The following is a 24,683-nucleotide window of genomic DNA, read 5'->3' on the forward strand; positions in this document are numbered from 1 at the left end:
TTCGTATGTCCAGGGGCAGTTCATTCCATAGGGACGGGGCCCCCACAGAGAAGGCTCTCCCCCTGGGGGTCGCCAGCCTACACTGTTTGGCTGACGGCATCCTGAGGAGGCCCTCTCTGTGGGAACATATTGGTCAGTGGGAGGCAATCGGTGGCAGAATGCGGTCCTGTAGATAACCAGGTCCTAAGCCATGGAGCGCTTTAAAGGTGGTAACCAACACCTTGAAGCACACCTGGAAGACCACCGGGAGCCAGTGCAGCTCGCACAAGATGGATGTTACATGGGAGCGACGAGTAGCCCCCATTATTACTCGTGCGGCTGCATTCTGGACCAGCTGGAGCCTCCGAGTGCTCCTCAAAGGGAGCCCCATGTAGAGAGCATTACAGTAGTCCAGCTGGGAAGTGACGAGGGCATGAGTGACTGTACGCAGGGCGTCCCGATCCAGAAAGGGACACAACTGGGAAATCAGACGAACTTGATAAAAGACCCGCCCTGGCCACGGCCGTCATATGATCCTCCAAGGACAGCCATGAGTCCAGGAGGACGCCCAAGTTGCGAGCCCTCTCTGAGGGGGATAAGATCTCATCCCCAATAGCCAGCGATGGTGTCAGCTGGCTATATCGGGCTGTCGGGAGCCACAGCCACTCAGTCTTGGAGGGGTTGAGTCTGAGCCTGTTCCTCCCCATCCAGATCCGCATGGCCTCCAGGCAGCGGGACACCACGTCAAGGGCATCATTGGGGTGGCCTGGGGTAGAAATGTACAACTGCGTGTCATCGGCATACAGTTGACACTTCACCCCAAAGCCACGGATGATCTCGCCCAGCGGCTTCACATAAATGTTAAACAGAAGAGGCGAGAGGACCGATCCTTGCGGCACCCCACAAGTGAGGAACGTCAAGGTCGACCTCTGCCCCCCCGCCCCCCGTCAACACAAACTGCGTACGGTCAGAGAGGAAGGAAGAGAACCACCGTAGCATGGTGCCCCCCACTCCCACCCCCTCTAGCCGACGCAGCATGATACCATGATCGATGGTATCAAAAGCCGCTGAGAGATCTAGGAGGACCAGGACAGAGGAGCAACCCCTGTCCCGGGCCCTCCAGAGATCATCAACCAATGCAATCAATGCCATTTCCATGCTGTAACCCGCCCTGAAGCCCGACTGGCACAGATCTAGATAGACAGCTTCATCCAGGAATCGAGGAAGTTGTCGCGCCACCACCCTCTCAACAACCTTCACCGCGAAGCGGAGGTTGAAGACAGGACGATAGTTAGCTAATACAGCCGAGACCAGGGAAGGCTTCTTGAGGAGGGGCCTCACCACCGCCTCTTTCAGGGCGGATGGGAAGACCCCCTCACTCAATGAAGCGTTGGTAATCTCCTGAAACCAGCCTCGTGTAACCTCCCGGGAGGCCAGCACCAACCAGGAGGGACACGGGTCCAGTAAACATGTGGTAGCATTAAGCCTCCCCAAAATCTTGTCCACGTCCTCAGGAGTCACATGGTCAAACTCTTCCCAGGAGACACTTTCAAGACTCACCTCCGTCATCCCGTCCGAGGCTATCCAATCGGAGTCCAGGCCAGCCTGAATCTGAGCGATTTTATCATGCAGGAATTGTCCAAAATCCTCAGCTCTACCCTGCAAGGGATCCTCCCTCGCTCCCACCCGTAGGAGAGAGCGGGTCACCCTAAACAAGGTGGCTGGGCGGTTCTCTGCAGATGCAATAAGAGTGGAAAAATAGTTGGATTTTGCCACTCTTATCACCACTAGGTAGGTCTTGATATAAGGCCTCACCAGTGACCGGTCCGATTCGGTACGGCTGGACCTCCAATCGCTCTCTAGGCGTCTTTTCTGGCGCTTCATGTCCCTCAGCTCCTCAGAGAACCAAGGAACTGGTCGAGTCAGAGGCCGCAAAGGCGCAATGTGGTCCAAGGCTCCAGCGGCACCCTATCCCAGGCGGCCACCAGTTCTTCAGCCGAGTCATGAGTCAGAGTCTCTGGGAATGGCCCAAGCTCCGTCAGGAACCTCTCAGGGTCCATCAGGCGCCTGGGACGGAACCATCTGGTCGGTTCCGTCTCCCTGCGATGAGGGGAAGTGGTTCAAAAGTCTAGCTGAAGGAGCGAATGAGCTGTCCATGACAAGGGCTTAATAACTAGGTCTCCTATTGTAAGATCATTCAACCACTGACCAGAGACAAAAATCAAGTCCAGCGTGTGTCCCCCGATGTGGGTGGGGTCATAAACTAACTGGGTCAGATCCATGGCCGTCATGGAAGCCATGAACTCCCGAACTGCTTCTGAGGTTTCACTGACAGATGGCAGGTTGAAATCCCCCATGACCAGAACCCAGGGGGTATCCACTGCCACCCTGGCTATTACGTCAAGCAGCTCAGGCAGGGCTGCTGTCACGTGGCAGGGAGCCAGAAACGCAATCAACAAACCCATCTGCACCCCATGACCCCACTTCACAAGGAGGGATTCACAGCCGGCTATCTGAGGAACAGAGGCCTCCCTCGGACTAAGACTTTCTTTAATAATCACCGCTACCCCCCTCCCCTCCCCTGGGCCCTCGGATGATGAAATGCACGGAAGCCTGGTGGGCACATCTCCACGAGGCGAACCCCCCCCCCCCCATGGCCCAACCAGGTCTCCATAATCCCTGCCAGGTCCGCACCTCCCTCCTGAACTAAATCATGAATGAGGAGGGCTTTATTAGTTGCAGACCTGACATTACACAACAGCAGCCGAAGGTTCGGGCCCTGAGACTCTGCACAACCTGGAATACAAGAGGCGTCTTGAGGGCCGGAGAATGCCACCGCTCGTAGGCAGCAGGTGCATACTCCCCGAACATGATATGGCCTCCTGCGCCTGCCATATCTGCCCCTCCCACCCACTATTTTGATGGAATAGCCCTTCACCTCAGCCCCCGGTTCCCTATCTAAACCCCTTCCCTCTCTCCTCCCGCCTTGACCCTTAGACCCACTCAGCCGCTCTGAGGTTCTGTGAACCCCCCCCCCAGGTCCTTCCCACCCCTTCAAACCCCTTAAAAACTTTACACAAGCCTTCGTTAAAAAATCCCTCACTCTCTTTTTTGCTGCAAATTAAGTCTCATTAAGAATGAGTCTCATTAAGAATGAGACTGAAATATAACTGATCAAAGAGCGAGAAAAATAACTAAGGAAATTCGGTGGGACAGGAGGAAATTTTCCAAATGAAACTAATACTAGTTTGAGTGAAATTTATCTGATAAACTCCTATCTTGAAATTGAACAATATGACACTTTACTTTTGGCTCTGGGAATATTCATTCACTAAGCAAAAGATATTTCAGTAATCTTGAATCTTGTAAAATGGAGATTAATTAACATTTTGAATATTACAATAGAGAAGTGGCTTTATTTGATCTATGGCTAATCAGATGATATTTGGTGTAAAACTAGATTACAAAATTTATTATTTTTATTTAAGCATCATCTGTGAGATGCCCAGCTGTAAGAAAGTACTTTAAGAGCCAATATTCAAGTAGCATATAAAAGTTGAGAATCAAAACCTTTTATATTGTCTCTTCCCCTTATACCTGACACAATTATTTGTTTTTCAATTGCCAGTTGGCAAACACAAGAACTATAAACTGGACCAAAAAGAAACAATCCAGTGGCTAAGGGGATTACATGAAGCAGAAAACTGTTAATTACAATCTACTGTACAGTCTCAGATAATTCCAAATTCAAGAAACAAAACACTTACCTCCCAACTTTTTGTTGAAGGTTCACTGAAGAAATTGTCTATCATGTCAAGCTCCTCCTTTTCCACCACCACAAAACCCTGTTCCTTAGCATCTTTGCCATATACATCTGGAGACCACTGTACAAAAAAGGTATACAGATGATCTACCCTGTCAAACAAAAAAAAAAAGTTAAGAGCGCTAAAAAAAATAAACTGGAGGATGCAAATTCACTCAATTGCTAATCAAGTTTAGCATCTGTCTAAAGAAGATTTTGCTCAAGCATATAATGCCACCAGAGCCATCATTGTGGAATTTTACCCATGAGCTTTAAAGCTAGTCTTTTTTTATTGGCTGGGGACCAACAGCTGCTGGGAAATGACAGTTCCTGGTTTCTTGCAACACAAGATGAAATCATAGCAGGGATAAATCATCCTAGCCATCAGCCAACAAGCAAACATCTTTCTCTTGCCTCCTCCAAGTACATTTTGGTCTCTCCTATGAATAGTAGTTACTCAAGGCTGGGAGTTGTGCATCTATTGTGCAGAAAATATCTTTTAGAGAAACATCAATAGTAAAGTGCCATATTAGTGCACAAGTAAACTAATGTATTCTGACAAAGTCATTTCTACTCATTTCTTCATCCACTAAAGCCATGCAGTTCTTCTAAGCCAACTTTACAGAAAGAACACTATATCATAAAGAATGAATAACTTAAGTTTGACAGACAGTGGTCAGCCCATTTAAAGGACAGATTCTCAGCCTAGAGAGATCGTGGGAAAGACAATCTGTAAAGTTGACAAACTATAAATATTGTAATTCTTTGCAGCTGTACCTGCACTTCTAACTAAAATTTGATAGCAGTGAATAAGGAGAACTAAAATCCTACATAAAGGCAATAGAAATACAAAAGCCAGCTTCCCATAAAGTTTTGTAATAGAGTGACATTGTACTTTAAATTGGCCCAAGATGAAACTTTATCTCTCATTTGGTTCCCAAAGCTTAATTTAACATTATTATCATGATCAAAGGCTTTCAGGTTAGAAATGCTAAGCAACTCAAGTCAAAACAACCAAATGATCTGGACTGCCAACCTTTATACAGTCTCTCTCCTAATACTAATATTTGTACACAAATAAGCTTCACCAAGGCTTATCCCAGGCGATAACAAAGCACCGGGCCTTGTTTTGCCCAGCAACACAAGGTAGCCAATGGAAACCCAGCAGGGTATCACTTTTGCATGAAACTGTCAGCAAGGAGGCATCTCCCAAAAATATGGATTTAGTTTCAATGTTTAGAGTCAGTTAGCCTTGACTTCTGCAGTTTTTAACCCAAAAGGATGAGAGTGATAAAGACATTCCTCAATATTATCTTATTAACTAATTTTCTTATCTATTATGATGTTTTTCTGAACTGGCAGCCTTTAATTTGCTTCTGTTTTTGTAATACTGTTTCTATAACTATAACAGTTTTGTTTTGTTTTATTTTATAGTTGTTTTAATTCCTGTTAGGTGTTGAGCATTGTTGGAATTGTCTTTTTCAAAAAGAACATAATCGAAATTGACATAATAAATATAATAAAAATTATAATAAAAAACCAGAGGAGAATTCTGATAATCTTTTCTCCTAGGCGCACGCTTAAGGCACAAGTGTACATGCATGCGTACTTAAAAATGCCCTGATATTACCAGCAACTTTAAAAGAGCCTGCAAGGTAATCCTTATTAGGTCCATATATTACATTAATGAAACTGTAGAGACTTTAGCTTGTGATGTTCCATACTACTCTTACTAAGGGTTTCAGCAACGCACATTGTCCCACGCTTTGACTGAACATTCTAATGCTCAACCAGAAGCATAAAAGAAAAGCTGTGTTTCTTGCTGAGATATATGAACTGCATGGATCGATAGAAAATTGGCAAAGGCTGAACACTGCAACTTTTAAATAAAATCCATACTTCAGTTCATCTCAGAAATAAAATGTATACCATATCCAGGCTCCAGAATATTACTTTAGGGGCCAATTTGATGTGGTGATTAAGGCACCAGGCTTGAAATAGGGAGGGTATGAGTTCTAGTTCCACCTTAAACACAAAGCTAGCTTGAGTCAGTCACTCTCTCTCAGACCTAGGAAGCAGAAGGCAATGGCAAACCACTTCTGAAATCTTGTCAAGAAAACTGCAGAGACCTGTCCAGAAAACTACCAGGAGTCAAGACTGACTTGAAGGTACAAAAATAAATATTACTTCACCCTTTAAAAGCATTTGTAGCAGTTTCTATGTTTCAATACTTTTAAAGTATTTATTTATACTGAGTGATAACCAAGCAGAGTTATAAACCACCAATCTTCTTTTACAGCAAGCACATACAAATATAGCATAAAGCAAAATATTTATACTCACTCTGCAATGCTGTTAACATGCCCCATTGTAAGAAACACAATGAAGGATCTTCAGTCAGCTATGTCAGATGCAATTGTATAACTGGGTCAACAGGAATATTTGAACAAAAGTCCTTATAAAGCACAAGTCTTTAACGATTACTACTCCTTAAGGTATGTGCAAAAAGATAAGGAGCATTCCTTAAGAAGGATGCCTATTTCACAATCACAGTGCAAGAGTGGTCAAGCCACTGTTTAATGCAGTTTCATTATCTGAGCTGATGCAGCTACATGTCTAAAATCACAACCAGGGCAAAACATTCAGCAGGCGACAACTGCAGTTAGGACATATTGCACACCATTGCAACATAAATCATCTAAACTGCTATGCAATCGGTCAGCAAACTTGTCAGCTACCTAATGTCATTTCCAGAGTACGTGCTATACTGAAGAAAAAAATAACCTCAGGAAACCTCTTAAAGACTAACAAATTTTAGCCGAAAGCTCATTGCGCAGAGTCCACTTGCAAAATTTCATCAAGTGGCTATTCTGTTGTAAAGATTCTTAAAATCTCTTAACACACTGTAATGATGGGAGGACTGACATGTAACATGAGACATGTTAAATGTAACACACTAAGAGAGATGACATTTATTACTAAAGAACACTTTTGAACAATTCTTAGATGACAATTGAAATATGAAACACATCAATGAAAATGCTGGAGAGCATTACAGAAATAGCAATAGCACTTAAGACTTATATACCGCTTCACAGTGCTTTACAGCTTCCTGTAAGCCAGGAGTGTCAAACTCAAGGTCTGGCTCATGAGGTACTTAGATCCAGGCCACAGGGCCATTCTGGAAATAGCAAAGTCCGTGGTGTCTTTGCCAGCGAGAGCGAAACAGAGCTCCGTTTTCACTGGCAGAGGGTTGCAGGAGGCTGTTGCAGCTGAAAACGGACCTCACAAGGGCCACAGTGGCCCTCTCGAGCTCCATTTTCACTGGCAGAGGGATGCAGGAAGCCGTTGCAGTCAAAAACAGAGCTCAGGAGCCCGTTTTCACTGGCAGAGTACTTGGGCCACTACAGGTACCTCCGACACGAGTGATGTCAAGCTGGCCATGTCCCACACACCCCGAGATCAAACACAACCCTGATGTGACGCTCAGTGAAATTGACTTTGACACCCCTGCTGTAAGCTGTTTACAGAGTCAGCATATTGCCCCCAACAATCTGGGTCCTCATTTTACCGACTTTGGAAGGATGGAAGGCTGAGTCAACCATGAGCTGCTCAGAATCGAACTCCTGGAGTGGGCAGTGAGTTAGCCTTGCATTACTGCATTCTAACCACTGCGTCACCATGGCTCTTTAGACTGAATGTTCTCATGAAGGGGGAAATTATCACTTTTTTTTTCAAGGACAAATGACTATTGTTCAAGTTTATTTTAGATGACTTCATCAACAGAAGCATGCGCTTTGATAGATGGCCACTGGGTTTCTGAAAACACACACATTCATACAAACTTTGAAAAGGACCCAAGAAGCATTTCACAAAGACCTTGAACATACCTTTCTCTAGGGACAGCAAACCAGTATTCTGGTTGCTTTCGTCTTTTATGATATTGTTGATCCATCACAGCTGACTGGGGAATGAAAGTCTTCCTCATAGGTGTGCCCACTTTGATGCACAGAAACATTGGTGGGGTCTTGCTTTTTTCCTCTTTTGAAGGAAGCATATCTGAATTCAAGAGATAGTCCAGTCACAATAAGCAACACAACAGATTAATAATGTAACAAATACCTACATAGAAATACCAATAAGTTTAATAATAAATCATACTACCCAGTTCTCCTACATAACAATCATTATGTTGCTAATCAATAAAATTGCAGAATTTCTAAAATTAAAAAAAAAAAATCATAGAAAATATGGATTCTTCTTTCTGCTCCACAGGGAGAAATATTGGTGAGAGAATGTGAGAAGCCTATCTCAATGGCTACTTCTTAAGTCTTAGTTCCCTGTTAAGAGAAATTTGTTGAATTCCATCTCTGCTCTTTCATTATGAAAGTTTTTTTATACTTAAACAAAACTTTTGCCAGTTAGATTGTTAAACTGTAATCTACCATATGCTATTCTTTATTTCTTACTGATCATGTTTTACTTAACACATTGTAATGCCCAAGTTTTCTGAGAGAGAAAACTAATGTGAAATGCTCAAGCACTCATTCTGTATGTTTCCAGATAACTGCAGAAACATTTTCTTTGAAATTCAAGCTTTTACAAATAGTACACAAACATTACATCTGATACAAATATTATGCCTCTATCTTGATGCGTGTCAGAGGAGAGAGAGAGAGAGAGAGAGAGAGAGAGAGAGAAAGAGAGAGAGAGAGAGAGAGAAGGAGGGAGAGAGAGATCATATATGTATATTTCGCAGCAAGACCTTGGAAAAAGTTATTGTCATGACAATCCTAGAAATTAGAGCACTAAGAAACTCATCATATGTATACAGGCAGAGAAATAAGCAAGAAGTAACACATTCAGCAACTGTCTTGGTCATTATCCATAAGTCTAACAACAAAAGTATGATAGCAACCAATGTGTTGAATCAGTCTCTGAAGAAACATTTAAAAGCCTGAGTGACTGAAAGGTTATCTTTACTTCTGGGTGTTTGGTTAGCCTTAACAACAGAGAGAATTAGAGCTTAACATAAGAAAAACATGATTGTGCAATATAATGGAAAAAGTTGTTTACATGCTAAGCAAGTTTTGTGTTAAATCATCCCCAGGCCCAATTTTAATTAATTAATGATGTAGCACAAGATTTATATGTACAGAATGGATATCAGGCTGAATCAAAAATTATTCACTTTATAAGGAAGGTAGACAAAGCGAAAACAGGAATTTAGGTTAAAAAAACTAAATATGACAAAAAGGCTTACCTTCAATGGGCACTTGGACTCTCTGCAACAGCCACAGTCTGACTTCAGAGTTCTTATCTAGATGAGATGTCAAAAAAGGAGTATCTAATCCTGCACATGTTTTTTTCTCTGCTGCTACTGGGCCAGCTTCCAACAAAGGCTCATTTCTTACAACAGAACAGGATTCAAGTCCTTCCTTTTTGACAGAAAGAACTTCAGTGGATTGGGATTTTGAAGAGCTAAGCGTGAGGTCTATGCCCACAGGCATATTGTTCTTTTCTTCCTTGACTACATCCTTAGGTAAGTAATCAATAGGCAATGGTTCATCTTTATCATGATTGAGATAAAATTCAATAAGCTTGTCTTTATTCAACTCTTTGTTTGCATCCAAGTTCATCTCTATTTTATTAGTTGGTGAACTTCCACCCTTGTTCATTTCAGGCATCGCATCCAGCTTTTCACAGGTGTCTAAATCTAGATCATCCTTAGAGAATTTATGCTTTACCCCAGATGAATCTAACACTGGTTGCTCATAATTGTCTTTGTTACTTGCTTGCAACTGAACTTCCTTTTTTGTCTTGCAATGATCCGTGTGAAGATCAACTGATCCAGCATCACTACAATCTATTTTACTATCAATCTGCAATGAGGTCTTGTCTACCTCAATAAAGCCATCTTCCTCCAGAAGGGAATTGTCTTTGGTTAAGTCTGAAGTTATATTTGATGCAGAACATTCTGCAGTATAAGTTTTCAAAGTCACCTGTTCTGAAGACTCAGGAGTAATAGAGTCCTTTGGTGTTTCTACTGATCCGGATGTGACTAGGGGAGGAGTTGCAGAAGGCTTCAGGAATTTGAAATCTGAAGACTTCTCTTTGTCTGAATATTTTATTGGTCTGGAATTAGGAGCAACAAAACTGTCTGGTTTCTGTTGCTTCTTTTCTTTGTTCATGGATTTAAATTTACTGAAAGGATTGATGTCCTTCTCAGAGGCAAGATCTTCCCATTCACCGGGCCTGTACAGAGGACAAAGATCCTTTGGAATATCGCTGCCAGGACAGGTGGTAGGGTGTATATGGAGTATTAAAAATGAAGAACAAAATGAAAATAAATGAGAATACATAATCACTTAAATAAACTTAAATACTTAAAAATAATAAAATAAAATTCAAATATGACAACAAAAGAGACATCAACCAAAATGTACCAAAACAACATGGAAATATAATGAATTAACCAAACAACTTTCTTCAAAATAAAATGAAAGTCAATTAAAATAAAGTAATTATAAAGTTGAAATAATTGTGGAAGTAGGGATATCAATTTATCCGAAGCAGCTTATTGATACTTTAAAAGAACAAGGGACAAAAAAGAACCTTCAGGAGGCAAGGAAAGCAAATAAATTTCATCTCATCATGAGATTTTTTTTTTTTTTACAACATTGGGAAAAAAATTGGCAGCAGGCATAAAGATTCCTATTTTTCAAAGCCTATAATAACAAAAAATATTTAATTTTAATTATAGATTTATATCACATCCCAACTGACATGTGACCCAGTCATGAAATCTTAACTGTGGCAATCACTACAGCAAGCACATACAAATATGTTTTTATTAAAATGTCTGGAATTTTAAATCAGGTTAACTGTCCAATTTTACTAAAATCAAATAATCAAAGCCATCTAAAAATAATAATTAAAAAATATTGTCAAGTCAGAGGAAAAAACCCCATTGCTTCCTCAATACCCGTGCTTCTTGGTAAATGTTCTGAAAAGTACAAGCATTTGTCTCTAGTGGAAATGATTATTTGATTATAGCTCTTTCTTGATGTCCCTTTAATATCTCCAATCCTAGAAGTTAACTTCTGCACAGTAAAGTTAAAAAAAAAAAATCTAAGACAACTGATTTCTCTGTTGTTTTTTGTTATCTTACGCTAAAACTTTAGTGGATGAAGCTATCAATGAAGACATGTTGGTGCTTCTATTTAAGAAATTTAGACACCAAAAGGTTAATTAAAATAACCATTAAGGAGAACAGTAAGGGAATAATAACTAATACCACTTTCCAATATAATGTTAGAACTGCTTAAAGAGGACAAATAGGAAGACCCATTCAAACAACATGAAGGCTTTGTGTGTGTTGTTGGGTTGTTGTTGTTTTTTCAGAAATCCAAAGCAATTTCTTTCTAGCGTTGCAAATCATAAAGTTATCCTGGATTCCTTTTTTCTGCTTATCAGTGTATTTCCAATGAAATAATAGCGGGAAGTTACTCCCATTCCCAGAAAATGATTTCAAGATCTGCTTTCTGACAGGAGAATCCATCATAGATCTCCTCCTTATAGCCCTTAGCCAAGAACATTCAGTTTAATTAACGGCATGGGCAAGATACAGTAACATGCAGAAATTATCTCAGTAAATCTATATTCTCTGCCAGTTCTCTGGAACATCTTTGTCATTCCTTGGTTTCCTGCTATTTGACAGCTTTTATTCTGTTTAGAATTCTTAACTGCTCAGTTTTCATGACCTTTTTTGGAAGTTATAAAATTCTAACACAGAATATTTTACCTACTGGTTTTACACAGGTCAAGCACCTTATAAAACAACTTTTCACGTTAACAGTTACACCATTAGCAAAACCTAACCAATGTATTAGAGAACAATAATATCAAATGAAGCCACTTTGATCTAGTGAAGGTGCTGGCCTAGAAATCAAGAATCTGTGAGTCCACTGTAGGCACAAAAGCCAGCTGGTAACTTTGAGCAAGACAACCTCTCTCAGCCCACCCCACCTTACATGGTTATTTTTGTGAGAGAGAGGAAGAGGAAGGAGTACTACACATGTTTGCTGTCTTGAATTACTTATAAAGTAATGAAGGTGGAATTTAAAAACGTATGACATTTACAAAACATAAAAACTCATTTTTAAAAAATCGTTCTCTGCCAAAAATAGTATTTGGGCCTAAATTTGCATTGTCATTCTACACTCCTTTCTTGTCAGGTGGTGTTTGGCTCCACACTTTAACCAGCTTCTCCTTTTCCTTGCCAGTTGGCTGAATGTTATATATACACCCGATAATGGTCAAGCACAATCAACAAAGAAAACACTTCTTACGATGGAAGGGCATCTTTTATCTTCATGTGAGAGATATCATTGTAGAGGGCAATCGAAACTACCTCCTCCATGGGACATTTGAGCCCATATTCTTCACAGCCATTCTCAATGACAACAGGGTCTGACTTGTGAGGATCAAACATTATGGTGTTGGGAGTGACTAACATGACCCCTCCAACAACTCCCTTGAAAAACAAAACAAAAATAAGTAGACAGTTAGTTCTTGCATTCATTACATCCACCACTGTCACAACATGACAACACAATGTACCTTCTGTGTTTTTTATACTCCCTTTTCTTCTCTAATGTAATTTTGTTTTCTTCCCAAGTGCTCAGTGAGGAGGAATGGGGGGGGGGGAGAATCTCAGCTAAAACAACTGAGCCAAGATAAAAGATTTTCAAAACACATCTATCTTCAGCAGACAAGGCCACAGTTATAAAAAGGGATCAAGGTATTTAACTTTCATCCTGGGTTGCAGCAAAGGAGAAGCTACAGCTTGTTAATTAATGAGAGTCAAAAGGAAAACAGTCTAAAACATTTTCTGATTTTGGCTGCAAGCCCTAGCTTTAATTGATTTGAGTTTGAAGACGTAGAATTCCCAGTAGGAACTTTTAATTGTTCTAGAATAGAGAAGCCATTTAAAAGGTTCTATTGTACCTCTTAACTACATATTACATATATACTCGGGGAGAAAAAAGCCACAAGAAATACGGACTTGGAATTAGGCAAAGAGAATGTGGTTAGAGAACATTATGATAATATACTGTAGATGGAACAGATTAGGAGAGAACTGGACACTCTCTTCTCTTCACAGCAGCTTTTAGATCACTTACTTTTCTTTTGCTTACATGTATACACAAAAATTGTGATCGTAAGAGGGGCAAATAGTTTTAGGTCTTAATCACCCCAACAAAAGTATTTGAAGGTTCTTTTTCCAAAACAGTTTCAGCCTAGCTTTTCTTTGTCTTAGAAATCTTAATCACCCCAAGGAAAATATTTGAAGGACCCTTTTCCAAAAACAATTTCAGCCTAACCTTTCTTTATCAACGATTTTATCAAGGAAGCTCAGAATAGTCACAGGAGACAGGGAATACAAGTTGTCTATAAAAAAATAGAATCTATGATCTCAATTAAAATGTTTTATATCTGTGATATAAAGACTCCAAACAATTATTAAAAATCTATTAAAAGAGCAGCACTGGGGGCCACAGTTTAGCTCCTGATTTTCAAAGTGCTACAAGAGATGGTAAGGTGGTGGCATTATCATAAGAGGCAAGACTGAAATATTTTTGGTGCAGTACTAAGCGTATTATTAATATTAATTGAGAAAGACAAAGAATGCCCAAAAGAAGTTAGTATGTGCTTAATTGATTATAGGAGGACCTTCCATTGCATTGGTCATGTGAAGCTGTGGAATCTGCTTAGAAAAATGAGACTTCAGAATATTTCATTGCCCTTGGAAAAACTTACACACAGGTGAGGAAGCCAAAGTATGATCAGAACATGATGTAAGACTGGCTGTAGGTTGGCAAAGGAGTGAGAAAAGCCTGGTTATTCTCCCTTTATTTATTCAAACTACATGCTGAATATATACAGAGGGAAGATGGATTGGAAGAAGATGAGCATGGTTTTAAAACTGGAGGGAAAAAGCATCAGTAACCTGTGTTATGGAAATGATATTACTCTGATAACTGAAAATGCAAATGATTTGCAAGTTCTAGTCAAGGAACACAGTGAAAAAAATGAAATTAAGATGAAATGTAAACAAGGCCAATCTAATGACAATAGGTACAACAATCAGCCTTAGAATTGACAATTAAGATATTAAAGTGATGGATAGTTTCTGCTTTTTAGGATCAAGTATCAACACTAAAGGAACCAACATTAAAAAATACAGCCTAGCATTTGGAAGTGTAACCATGAAGGCTTTGGAAAAGATATTCAGATACCACATTGTGCCTATACATAAAAAGATCACGCACATGCAGGTAATGGTTTTACCTGAACAAACTATGGAAGTGAAAGTGGGACTTTCAAACAACAGGACAGAAAGAGTAGTTTTTAAACATGGTATTGGAGAACAATCCTAAAACAGCCAAGAAAACAAATAAATGGAACACTGAACAAATCAGTTGGAATTATCATTCAAGGCACAAATGATCTGGCTAAATCTTACTTCAGATACATTAGACGAAGACCAACCTCTCTGGAGAAGGCTCTAATGATGGAAAAGATACAAGAAAAAAGAAGAAGAAATTTTCTAGAGCAAGGTGGATGAATTCATGTACAGTGTTGATGCGTGTACCACTGAAAGACCTAAAGAACTAGGTTGGGAACAAATCACCAGAGAGAAAATCTAGCCACATGATAACTAAAGATCAACACCAATTTGATAGCACGCAAGGAGAGTATTTTTTTACTGCCATTTCCACCCTTAAAACTCACCCCAAATTGTTTCAAATAACCATTTAGGAACAAATTATGGGCTGAGCTGGACTGGACTGGGCTATGCTGGAGCTGAGAATGATGATAGTAGCTTGCCTTCCAGAGGCATCTCTTCTGCCCATGCAATCTACTGAACAGGGTCTATTCTTTCCAGATCCCACTGACTCAAGAATGCCATCTGACAGGACTTTAGGCATTTTTGTTTCTTGACCCCACTCTTTGGAACATTCTTTCCTCCTGGAATTCAGGAGACTGGTTAAGCCAGTCATGCCAGCCACATGACCACGGAGACATCTTCGGACAGCACTGGCTCTTCAGCTTTGAAACAGAGATGAGCACCGCCCCCTAGAGTCAGGAACGACTAGCATGTATGTGCGAGGCGAACTTTAACCTTTATCTTTTTTTAGCTCATTAAAGGTCTGCTCCTTTTTACCATCTGGTGAACATACCCATTTCCCGAAAATAAGACCCAACTGGAAAATAAGCCCTAGCATGATTTTTCAGGATGCTCATAATATAAGCCCTACCCCAAAAATAAGCACCAGTTAACCTTGTCAGTCAAACAGATGCATTTAGTACCGTATTTCTCTGAAAATAAGACCTAATCAGAAAATAAATCCTAATGTGTCTTTTGAAGCACAAATTAATTTAAGACCAGGTCTTATTTTCGGGAAAACATGGGTATTTCCAGATTAATATATCATTTAGTATACTAATTTGTAATTGGTCTTTCACATAGGAAGCAAATCTGCTGGAAATTATCCAAATTCTCTACCTTGCCATCTGTGAAGTAACGACAATTCATTTTTAAAAACTTATACACAGGTTCATCTTCCTCTGAGGTGGACGACGTAACTCTCTGAAGTGGTCTGCAAGCCCTTCTGGCTAAATCAGCATCCTTCAAAAATAAAATTAGACAAATAGCAATGACTTAAATTAGGAGTTCATTCATGTAGGTGAATGCGATCGTTACTAATCCGTCCCTCTGCAAAAATCAGGAACATTCATCATATATTTGATATCATTTCAAAGGCCTGAGGAAATGTTTGAGAAGTAGAGAGTTTCCAGGACTAAGGGGGCTGTAGGGAAGCCCACTCCCTGAACAGAAGCTGTTGTCTCCAGGAAAGGAAATTTAGGTTTCCAAACCAGTATCCATAATAGTTATTATTGTTATATTATGTATGCTTTCTATAAAAACAGTCTTCCAATAACACGAAACTCATGTTTGTTATACAACTTGAAAATGCATCAGTCATTGCCAGAAATAGGCCAACAACAGGATATCTATAAACCTGTTTTTATATCAACTTTGCTTTTAAAGGAGGACACCACTGCTGGTTTTTTTCTTCTTCTTCTATTGTTGGTGAGAAAGTTAAGGCCACAGAGGAACTGCACCTTTTTAAAAATGTCAGTATTGCCACTCTTAAGAACTGGCGCAATCCTGGCATAAAATGATGATGATCCTTCATTTTTATACTGATCTTTCAGAAAACTGATGGTGATAGTAGTGGCTACTACACAGGGAAATTAAGTAAGAAGAGGACAGCAAGGTAGTGGTACAGCTCTAGTTTTCCCTCCCCAGAAATCAAAGCTGTATCAAATCAGTGGGTTGAAAGAAGGCATCAATCTCAATACAGCCAGAACTGCTTGGGGGCAAAATCTTGTACAGGTAGTCCTCAACTTACAACAGTTCCTTTAGTGAAAATTTGAAATTACAACAGTACTGAAAAAAGTGACGTATGATTGTTTTTCATATGACCATTGCAGCATCCCCATGGTCACATGATCAAAATTCGGATGCTTGGCAACTGACTCGTATTTAGGATGATTGCAGTGTCCTGGGGTCATATGATCACCTTTTGCAATCTTCTGACAACCAAAGTCATTGGAGAAACCAGATTTACTTTATAACCGTGTTACTAATTTAACAACTGCAGTGATTCATTTAACAACTGTGGCAAGAAAGGTCGTAAAACTCACTTAACAAATGTCTCACTTAGCCACAGACATTTTGGGTTCAATTGTGGTCATAAATTGAGGGCTACCTGTACACATGAATATATGGCAAAATATATTCGATATATTTTATTTTATTTTATTTTTAATTAATTAATTAATTTTGTCAAGCATGTATGAGAAAATAAGTATAAGTAAGAACATAACATATAAACATAACATATAAACAGGTATAAGTATATACATAATGAGTAAAAATAAATGGGAACACTAGGACAGGAATGGTAAGCATGCTGGTGCGCTTATGCACGCCCCCTTACAGACCTCTTAGGAATGGAGTGAGGTCCACGGTAGATAGTTTAAGGTTAAAGTTTTGGGGGTTTGAGGATGTAACAACAGAATCAGGAAGTGAGTTGCAGGCATTGACCACTCTGTTGCTGAAGTCGTATTTTCTGCAATCGAGTTTGGAGCAGTTTACTTTTAATTTATTTGTATCTATTGTATTATATTATATATTGTATTATATTGTATTATATGTAGACAATGACCTATTATCTAGCCAGAAAAGAATGTATGCCCCAATGTAAAGCAGTTCCAGTGTTATTGCGATTTTGTTAATGAATTGCATTATTTTTAGGATAGTGAAATGGATAGTTTTTAGAGGCAGCCTAAATGTTTAATCAATTTTAGTAAATCTCTTAAACCCCATGAAGCCTTTCTGCAGAAATATCTAATCATGCTAATTTATATATTATAGAATAAGCTTTCATAGAGTTTACTTTCAGAAAAACTTATATCATTCGTATATGCACATGCACACATACAAAGAGGCATACAAGCACACATGACACAAAGTATACAAGTTTTACCGCAACATATTCTGTCTCTAAATGTTAATCTCAATTCAAACCTTATGCAAATCTTACCGGAAGCTTATCGTATTCTGCATCTGATGATGAAGGTGAAACAGGAATACCAGAACTTGAGGAAATTACTCTTGAAGTATCTGGCACATATAGTACCTAGTTTAAGGGAAAAAAATGGAACATTAACATGATAAATATTATTGCCACTATTAAGATTAAATATGAATTGTAGAGAGTTATTTTAAAATACAATCTACCAATAATTACTGGTTACTGGATTTCATTATTTTCTTCAGCCATCATCAATCTACTGTCCTCAAGGTGCATTAGACTTCAATGTAACTAACATGGTATTATGGGAATTGTTATTCAGCTCATTCACAGAACAAAGGGATAGGGAAGGTTGCAATAGACAATTTTCATTTCTAATTTGATTACAAATTTTTAAAAACTGACATATGCAATTAATTTGATTTCTGTAATTAATCCATTTGCAAGTATTTAAAACAACAGAAAATAAAAATCACTAAAATCTTTTCTACATTTACTTAGAAATAAATTCTGTTTCTTTTCAGGGTTCTTCACTAAAGCTTGAGTATTGTATATTATCAGGTGCACCATAAGCCACCCAGAGTCACTCTGGATAGCAAGAAGAGTAGCATATAAATTTAATAAATAAATAAATAAATATTTTAAAAAGGAACAACTACAGCAGATATATGAAATGATCAACAGCATATAATATAATATAAAGAATGGTTGCTGGAATTGGGTATGTCTAGTTTAATGAAAAAAAGGACTAGAGGTGACATAATAGCAGTTTATCTCCAATATCCACAAAGAAGAGGGAGTCAAGCTATTCTCCAAAGCACCTAAAGGCAGGACAAGAAGAAATGGATGGAAACTAATCAAGGAGAGAAGCAACCTAGAACTAAGGAGAAATTTCCTGACAGCTAGAACAATTAATCAGTGGAACGACTTCCCTTCAGAAGTTGTGAATGCTGCAACACTGAAAGTTTTAAAGAAGAGATTGGACAACCATTTGTCTGAAATGGTATAGAGTTTGCTGCCTGAGCACAGGTTTGGACCCGAAGACCTCCAAGGTCCCTTCCAACTCTATTACTCTGTTATCTTCAAAGAAATAAAATTCACAAGGGAAAATGAAAACAACAACACATTATCCTTCCTGGATATCCTCATCAGCAGAGAAAATAAAGGTAAAATAAAGGTCAATCAAAAACACAAATCTATTGAAAAACAACCCATACTAAACATGTTGCTCCATTACCAAAGTAACAATCTAACCTACCACAAGCAAAAAAGGTTGTAAAATCGGCAGGATCATGTTGTGATCTGCTTAAGGACCACCATGACTTACCCTTTACATATGGTAGAAGATACCCGTGGGACAAGATATGTCAAAAATAGAAAACGATTTAATCTCAATTTTAAAATTTCCACACAAAATATTAAAAGCCTATAGCTTTCAGTAGCATCAACATAAGAAAATTCCCTGCAACTTAAATCACAAACAACTGAAATTTAGAAATGGAGATTTCTGGATCTAATTAGTTTCATGATGCGAAACAATGGTTGTTAAATTGTGTTCCAGTAAACTATGAAATTACTTTAAAAGCGTTATAGGCACTGTCAGGGAAAATGAGTGCCACAGGAACATTCTTTTCCTACTATTGATATTCCTATTATTCCACGTTATCGGAAAAATGTGGCTATATCACATAGGGTGCCTTCAAATAATGCAGAGTGACAGGAAGGCTCAAGGGAAGAGTCCTATCCTGTTTCCCCCAAAATAAGACACCCCCTGATAATAAGCCCAATCAGGCTTTTGAGTGCATGGCAATAAGGCCAAACGCTTATTTCAGGGTTCAAAAAAATATAAGACAGGGTCTTATTTTCGGGGAAACACGGTATCTAGTAAACACACTAAAATGTTTCAGACCGCATCACTTTCTCAGGGTAAAAATTACTTTCTATTGAAATAATTTGTTCAGTATTGCAATGTGGTCTCTCAGCATATATGTTGAATGATCTTGGTAGGATACACTTCCTTTTTTTATGGAAATAGTCAAAATTTGTGTTTGCAACCATGGTTTCTACTCTGAAATTGCACTTCCAATTTTATGTATATGTGTGTGTGTGTGTGTGTATGTATGTATGTATGTAGATGATATTCATCTGGAATTACTGGTTCAGAATAATAGAAATATAAAATCTCTGAGCAGTTAGAATATCAAGATTGTTACTTCTTTTGCAAGGTTATAAGATGTAAGAAACTGACAGAATGTTCAAAATGATGAACTGTAGTAAGGTGTCTATTCACAGTAAGGGTTTTTTTTTAAAAAAAAAAACAATGCTCACACATGCAAGCATTAGTCTGATGATTACAAACAGCATGCATAAAATCAGGGTGTAGCTTGACCAACATTCATAAAATAATGGGAAGCAATAGAACTCTATGGCTATTTGATTAATTCAAAGCAGGCATATATTATAAACCACAGACCAAAATAATAAATCTGAGTTATTGTAGAGGTAAACTGGAAGCTGTTGCCCTCTACCAGCCATACATCTAAAGTTATCACTTCTCTTATCAAAAGTTCTTTTAAAGAAGTTAGCACAAATCAAATATTTTCAAGTGAAATTTCCTCTTGTCATAATTACCTGGCCTGGAACAATTGTGTGTGTGAAAAGCTTATTGAGTTCCACGAGTTTATTTGGAGTTATGTTAAACTTCAGGGCTATGCTGTTTAAGGTGTCTTGGCTTCCAGCCTAAGATAGAGAAGACAGAAAGTTTAAATTTCAAAACATATTTTAATCAATCATGCCTCTTTAAAACAAATATCTGGTCTAGATTTAGGGACTGCTGCAAAACTGTTTTAGAATATAGAAAAACAACTTATTTCAGATATTGAGTCCACAAAGACATCAGAAATTTTCAACCCACAGCACAGTGACTGGTTATCTGTATAGTCACCACTGGATGACTTTTGGTTCCTTCTGTCTTTGTCCCAACTATACTGATTACCAAACTGTATGAAGAGGCAATCATTTTGCAACAGTCAATATGAAATTTACTCCTTTTGCCCCACTTTCAACCATGAGGATACTGCTCCACAATTAACCAGGAGCATATTGGTCAAACCATAAAAACTTCTTCACATTAGGGAAATCTTCACTGAGGATGGATTTTTTGTGTGTGTGTGAATAAATATGTGTATGCACATGTATAGCCAAAAAAATCTAAATTATGTTTTATGGACAAAAACAATAAATTTATATTCTAAATCTTAATCGCTGAGATACTATGTGATTCTTATTACGTTTTGATGCAACAGTCTCATAGGTCAATCACCCCAGGAAAAACATTTTAAAGAGTATGGGTAAAGCTGCAGAACTCAATGGTTTCTAATTTAAAGCAAATCTGATTCCATCCCTTTTCTACCCAGTATTATATATGCATGCATCATAGAGTAAGTAGATTATTCACTGTTGTTTTTTCATCTAAACCCACTCCAATCCAGCAGTCTTGAAATCTAGTTTTATATTTGTCCTTTCAAAACTGCCAAGAATACGTATTCCAACACATAAAACATATCTAATTTTGGTGGATAACAAAACAACAATCCTAGTACATAAATATTATGCTAAAGATCGAATGGCAGTTAAGACACACCAATTTCCAAAATTATTTATGGAAAGTATCTGTGAGTTTGAAAAGATAGCTTCTCCCCTCCAGAACAGCCATCGCATGCGATAGCTACACACCTAATTTGCACAGTCAGAATTTTCCACACACAAAGATTCACCAACTGCTAGACTCCTCTGTCCCTTGGATGCACGCACACACGCACACATGCACAGACACACTCATGGGGTTAATAGAGTTCAAAGCAAGCTGAATAACTTCCTGTTTTGCAGCATTTCCTCTTGAGGTATAGAATAGATGGTTTCTCACTGGCAGGAAATACCCCTCCCATTCTGGCTCCTAATAATTTCCCCCACCCCGTAAGCACCTACATAAGATGTCCTACATAGTATCTTATATATGTTAACAAATATTCCACGTTCCACACATGGAAAATCTACATTGGTATATAAAATTGTGCTTTCATTTGCCCTATAGGTTACTTAAAGGAAACTTAAGTAAACTACAACAAAAACAGCTATTATTCAACTATTTGTGCAATCAACCTAATAAATCAAAAAGAAATGGGAACGGAGTGGTTCTTAATTTCTTCCTTTGCAAAATAATTTCACTTATTTTTCAGCATGTGTGCGTGGAGGAAGTTCAATGCTACTCAGCTTGGTTTCTAATTAACTGACATCAAATATTGCTACATGAAAAAACATGTTTTAAGTCTCCCATGAAAAATCGTCTCCTACAGCTGTTATTTGGCCCAGAAAATACCACTAAACAATTGGAACAGCGTAGCAGTTGGCAAAGTGGATATCTCTAGTAGGAAAATGGTACAAATAGAAAAAACACTTAAAATGTTTACAGAAGCTACAAATGGATTTTATACATTGTCAGGGGAAATCACATACACAGAGAATACTCAAGAAATGACACATCATATGCTAAATTGCTTTATTTTACGTGCTTCAGTTACAGTTAGAGAAAAAGATTTTCTCCCCTTATTAGCATATAACTTTATAGTTAACATGAAACTATTATCAATTTAGTGACATTTCAAGTATACAAATTAGTGAAGGAGTAGGCATTTCCACAACTCCCACGTCCAAAAATTCCTAATCAAGTCTTACCATGTACTCAATTGTACCCTGGGGTTTCTGAGTGACCATTTTTTTTTCTTTCTTCTCATTTGTTTTGGTTTGGTTATCATCTGAAAGAAAAAAGCAGAGCAACAATTACTAATGTTGTTTCACATGTTTTTCGTGATAATTTGGCACTATATGACAACAGCAGCCTAACCATGAATTTAAACCAGAAACTGTAGCTCAACACATTGAGAAAAGCCCTTTTAACATTTGCAAGTTAAACAAGAATTGGCTGCATATTGCTTTCCAGTTATGTCAGCATGGCTCATATAAACTTTCCTGTCTTCCAGCATTTTTCTGTTGCCTTGGGCTATGACATTCAACCAGACACTCATCAGCAGACATTCTGATCTCTACAAAACAGAAACACTCAAGTTGAAACTGATTTTCAGCTATATTTTTTTTAAAGAATTAAAAATGCTACCTGTTCCTTTATGCTAGAAGCTTTCTAAAGGAAGATACATGCTCAATTACTTCTGTATTTGTTACACTCACTTCATATGGGATACAAAAGGTATAAATAAAATCATCCTAATAATAATGACAGCAATAAGCAAATGCCTGTTAAGGTAGAGATGTGGGAATAGATAGGTGGAGACACTGATTACAGTATACTAAGACAGATCCCAACTATTGTTTATGCTGCCTGGATTAACAGTTGGTAAAAACGTTTTCTAACCCTATTCCTTAAAATTTAGTGAAGAAGCATGCAATCCAGGGGACAACACTGAATTTTTAAGCTGTTTTGATTAATGGTTGCACATTTATATAGGTTGACTCAGCCTTCCATCCTTCCAAGGTGGGTAAAATGAGGCCCTAAACTGTTGGGGGCAATATGCTGACTCTGTAAACTGCTTAGAGAGGGCTGTAAAGCACTGTAAAGCGGTATGTAAGTCTAAGTGCTTTTGCTATTTATATTTCTCCTTAATTTGACTTCGAAAAGCAGGGGAGGAAAACGTATGGAAACTACCAGTCACAAAATTGGGTTGGTGGAACCCATGCCACATGTGCGACCCATAGATCTACCCCTATTCTAAAGTTATATGCAAAAAAGCCCAAAGTGATCGTTCTACAAATATCTTATTTGAATTTGATTGGATTTGTGGAGCCCAGTGATGGGAGGCAACTAATGGAGGGAAAAATTACACTTGAGGCTTTTGGTGTGCGATTTCTCATTTCTGGCTATGTAGTACTGTAATTCACTTGTCTTCTAGTAAACTATACCTTTCTCATTAAAAGGAGTTAAGGATCGTTCTTACTTAGACCTTCAAGCTGAGACAGGTCTGACCCACATCATGCGCAGCAAAGCTTTTTCCTTTGTATAATTTAGTCAGGTTCCATATGATCTTTATCTAGTTATTTCTACCACAGTCAAAACCAAAGGATATATCACAGTCCATCTTCTCTACGTATCATAAACTGCAAACTGCAGGCCAACATCAGCTGAAGAACTATAATTTTTACTTTATTGTAAACAGACACTAATTGGAGCAATATGTAAAGAATTCCCCTGATAACTGGAAATATCAAATTTATCGGACATGAACAACCTAATTCTATTTAAAAAAAAAAAAACACCCTGCTGGAAACTGCCTTTATTCTTAGACTCTACCTTAATCATTCTTTATTAAGGATTTTTTTAAGGGCAGGTCAGGACACCACAGCAATCTAGTTGCTTTCAACTAGATTCTTGCCAAGAGTCTTGCCAAGTAAGCCTAGCCTGCATCAAAGCAAGCCACATTCACGGAAAAATTAAAATAACCCATATAAACACAGAATTGCATTGTTCAACTGACTCATTTTCTCCAAATCTGTGAAATTTAGGCAAGGGGAAGGGATGTAACCCTATCCCTTCTCTATTTTCTTTGATTGAGGAAGATGTAGAGGAAAAATCTATGCAATGAATGGAGGAATAACAATAAGTGTCATTCTCTACTTTCTCAGCTGCAACATGACTAATTCCCTTATAGCAAAGAAACAGGATAATTCGATGATTTCTGCTTCAGGCAATTCTTACAGCAGAGGTTTGTACTCGTTTGGGAATTACCAAGTGATTCTCATATTAGCTATATGTGTAATGCAGGGATGGGCAATTAATTTTCCCAAGGGGCTGCATGAGAAACTGGACTGTTGTGGAGGGCTGAACCAATAGTTCCTGACTATGCTCTACCCTCAGGGCCACTCTTAGACCAAAGCAGCAGTGGGTGACTGAACCCAGGTCCCCTTATGCGACGACTACTGTCATCATCACCTTAGGCTACTCCAGGCCAGGGGCAAGCGCTGTGCAAGTGTAGAAAAGCACATTTTCTCCTCACCCTCCCACAACCGCCAGTTGATTGATGTGCATGGCGAGTGCACAGAACTGGATCTGACTTAGCTTCTTCTCCCACCTTGTGAGACTCACTTATTTATATCTGATTTCTAATTTGAATTGACTTCAAGAGAGCCAGATAGGGACAGCCAAAGGGCCAGATGTGGCCCAG

At 38.7% G+C, this 24,683-nt stretch overlaps 1 protein-coding gene across 3 annotated transcripts in view; it reads right to left on the reverse strand.

Moving 5' to 3' along the window:
- NCOA7 (nuclear receptor coactivator 7) overlaps positions 1-24,683 on the reverse strand; it is a 72,733-nt gene that overhangs the window by 18,741 nt on the left and 29,309 nt on the right. For 2 of the 3 annotated variants that reach the window (XM_070932722.1, XM_070932724.1), the window contains 8 exons: positions 22,186-22,265; positions 20,083-20,190; positions 17,461-17,556; positions 15,354-15,476; positions 12,133-12,317; positions 9,045-10,069; positions 7,672-7,840; positions 3,747-3,894 (listed from right to left, as the gene is read on the reverse strand). In XM_070932722.1, the coding sequence (XP_070788823.1) occupies positions 3,747-3,894; positions 7,672-7,840; positions 9,045-10,069; positions 12,133-12,317; positions 15,354-15,476; positions 17,461-17,556; positions 20,083-20,190; positions 22,186-22,265 (1,934 nt within the window). The remainder of the gene's footprint in view (positions 1-3,746; positions 3,895-7,671; positions 7,841-9,044; positions 10,070-12,132; positions 12,318-15,353; positions 15,477-17,460; positions 17,557-20,082; positions 20,191-22,185; positions 22,266-24,683) is intronic. The other variant, XM_070932725.1, reaches the window with a different exon arrangement.

The sequence above is a fragment of the Pituophis catenifer genome, unplaced genomic scaffold (genome assembly GCF_029215685.1).
Source record: "Pituophis catenifer annectens isolate HBS135680 unplaced genomic scaffold, rPitCat1.0.hap2 SCAF_1, whole genome shotgun sequence".
NCBI lineage: Eukaryota > Metazoa > Chordata > Lepidosauria > Squamata > Colubridae > Pituophis > Pituophis catenifer.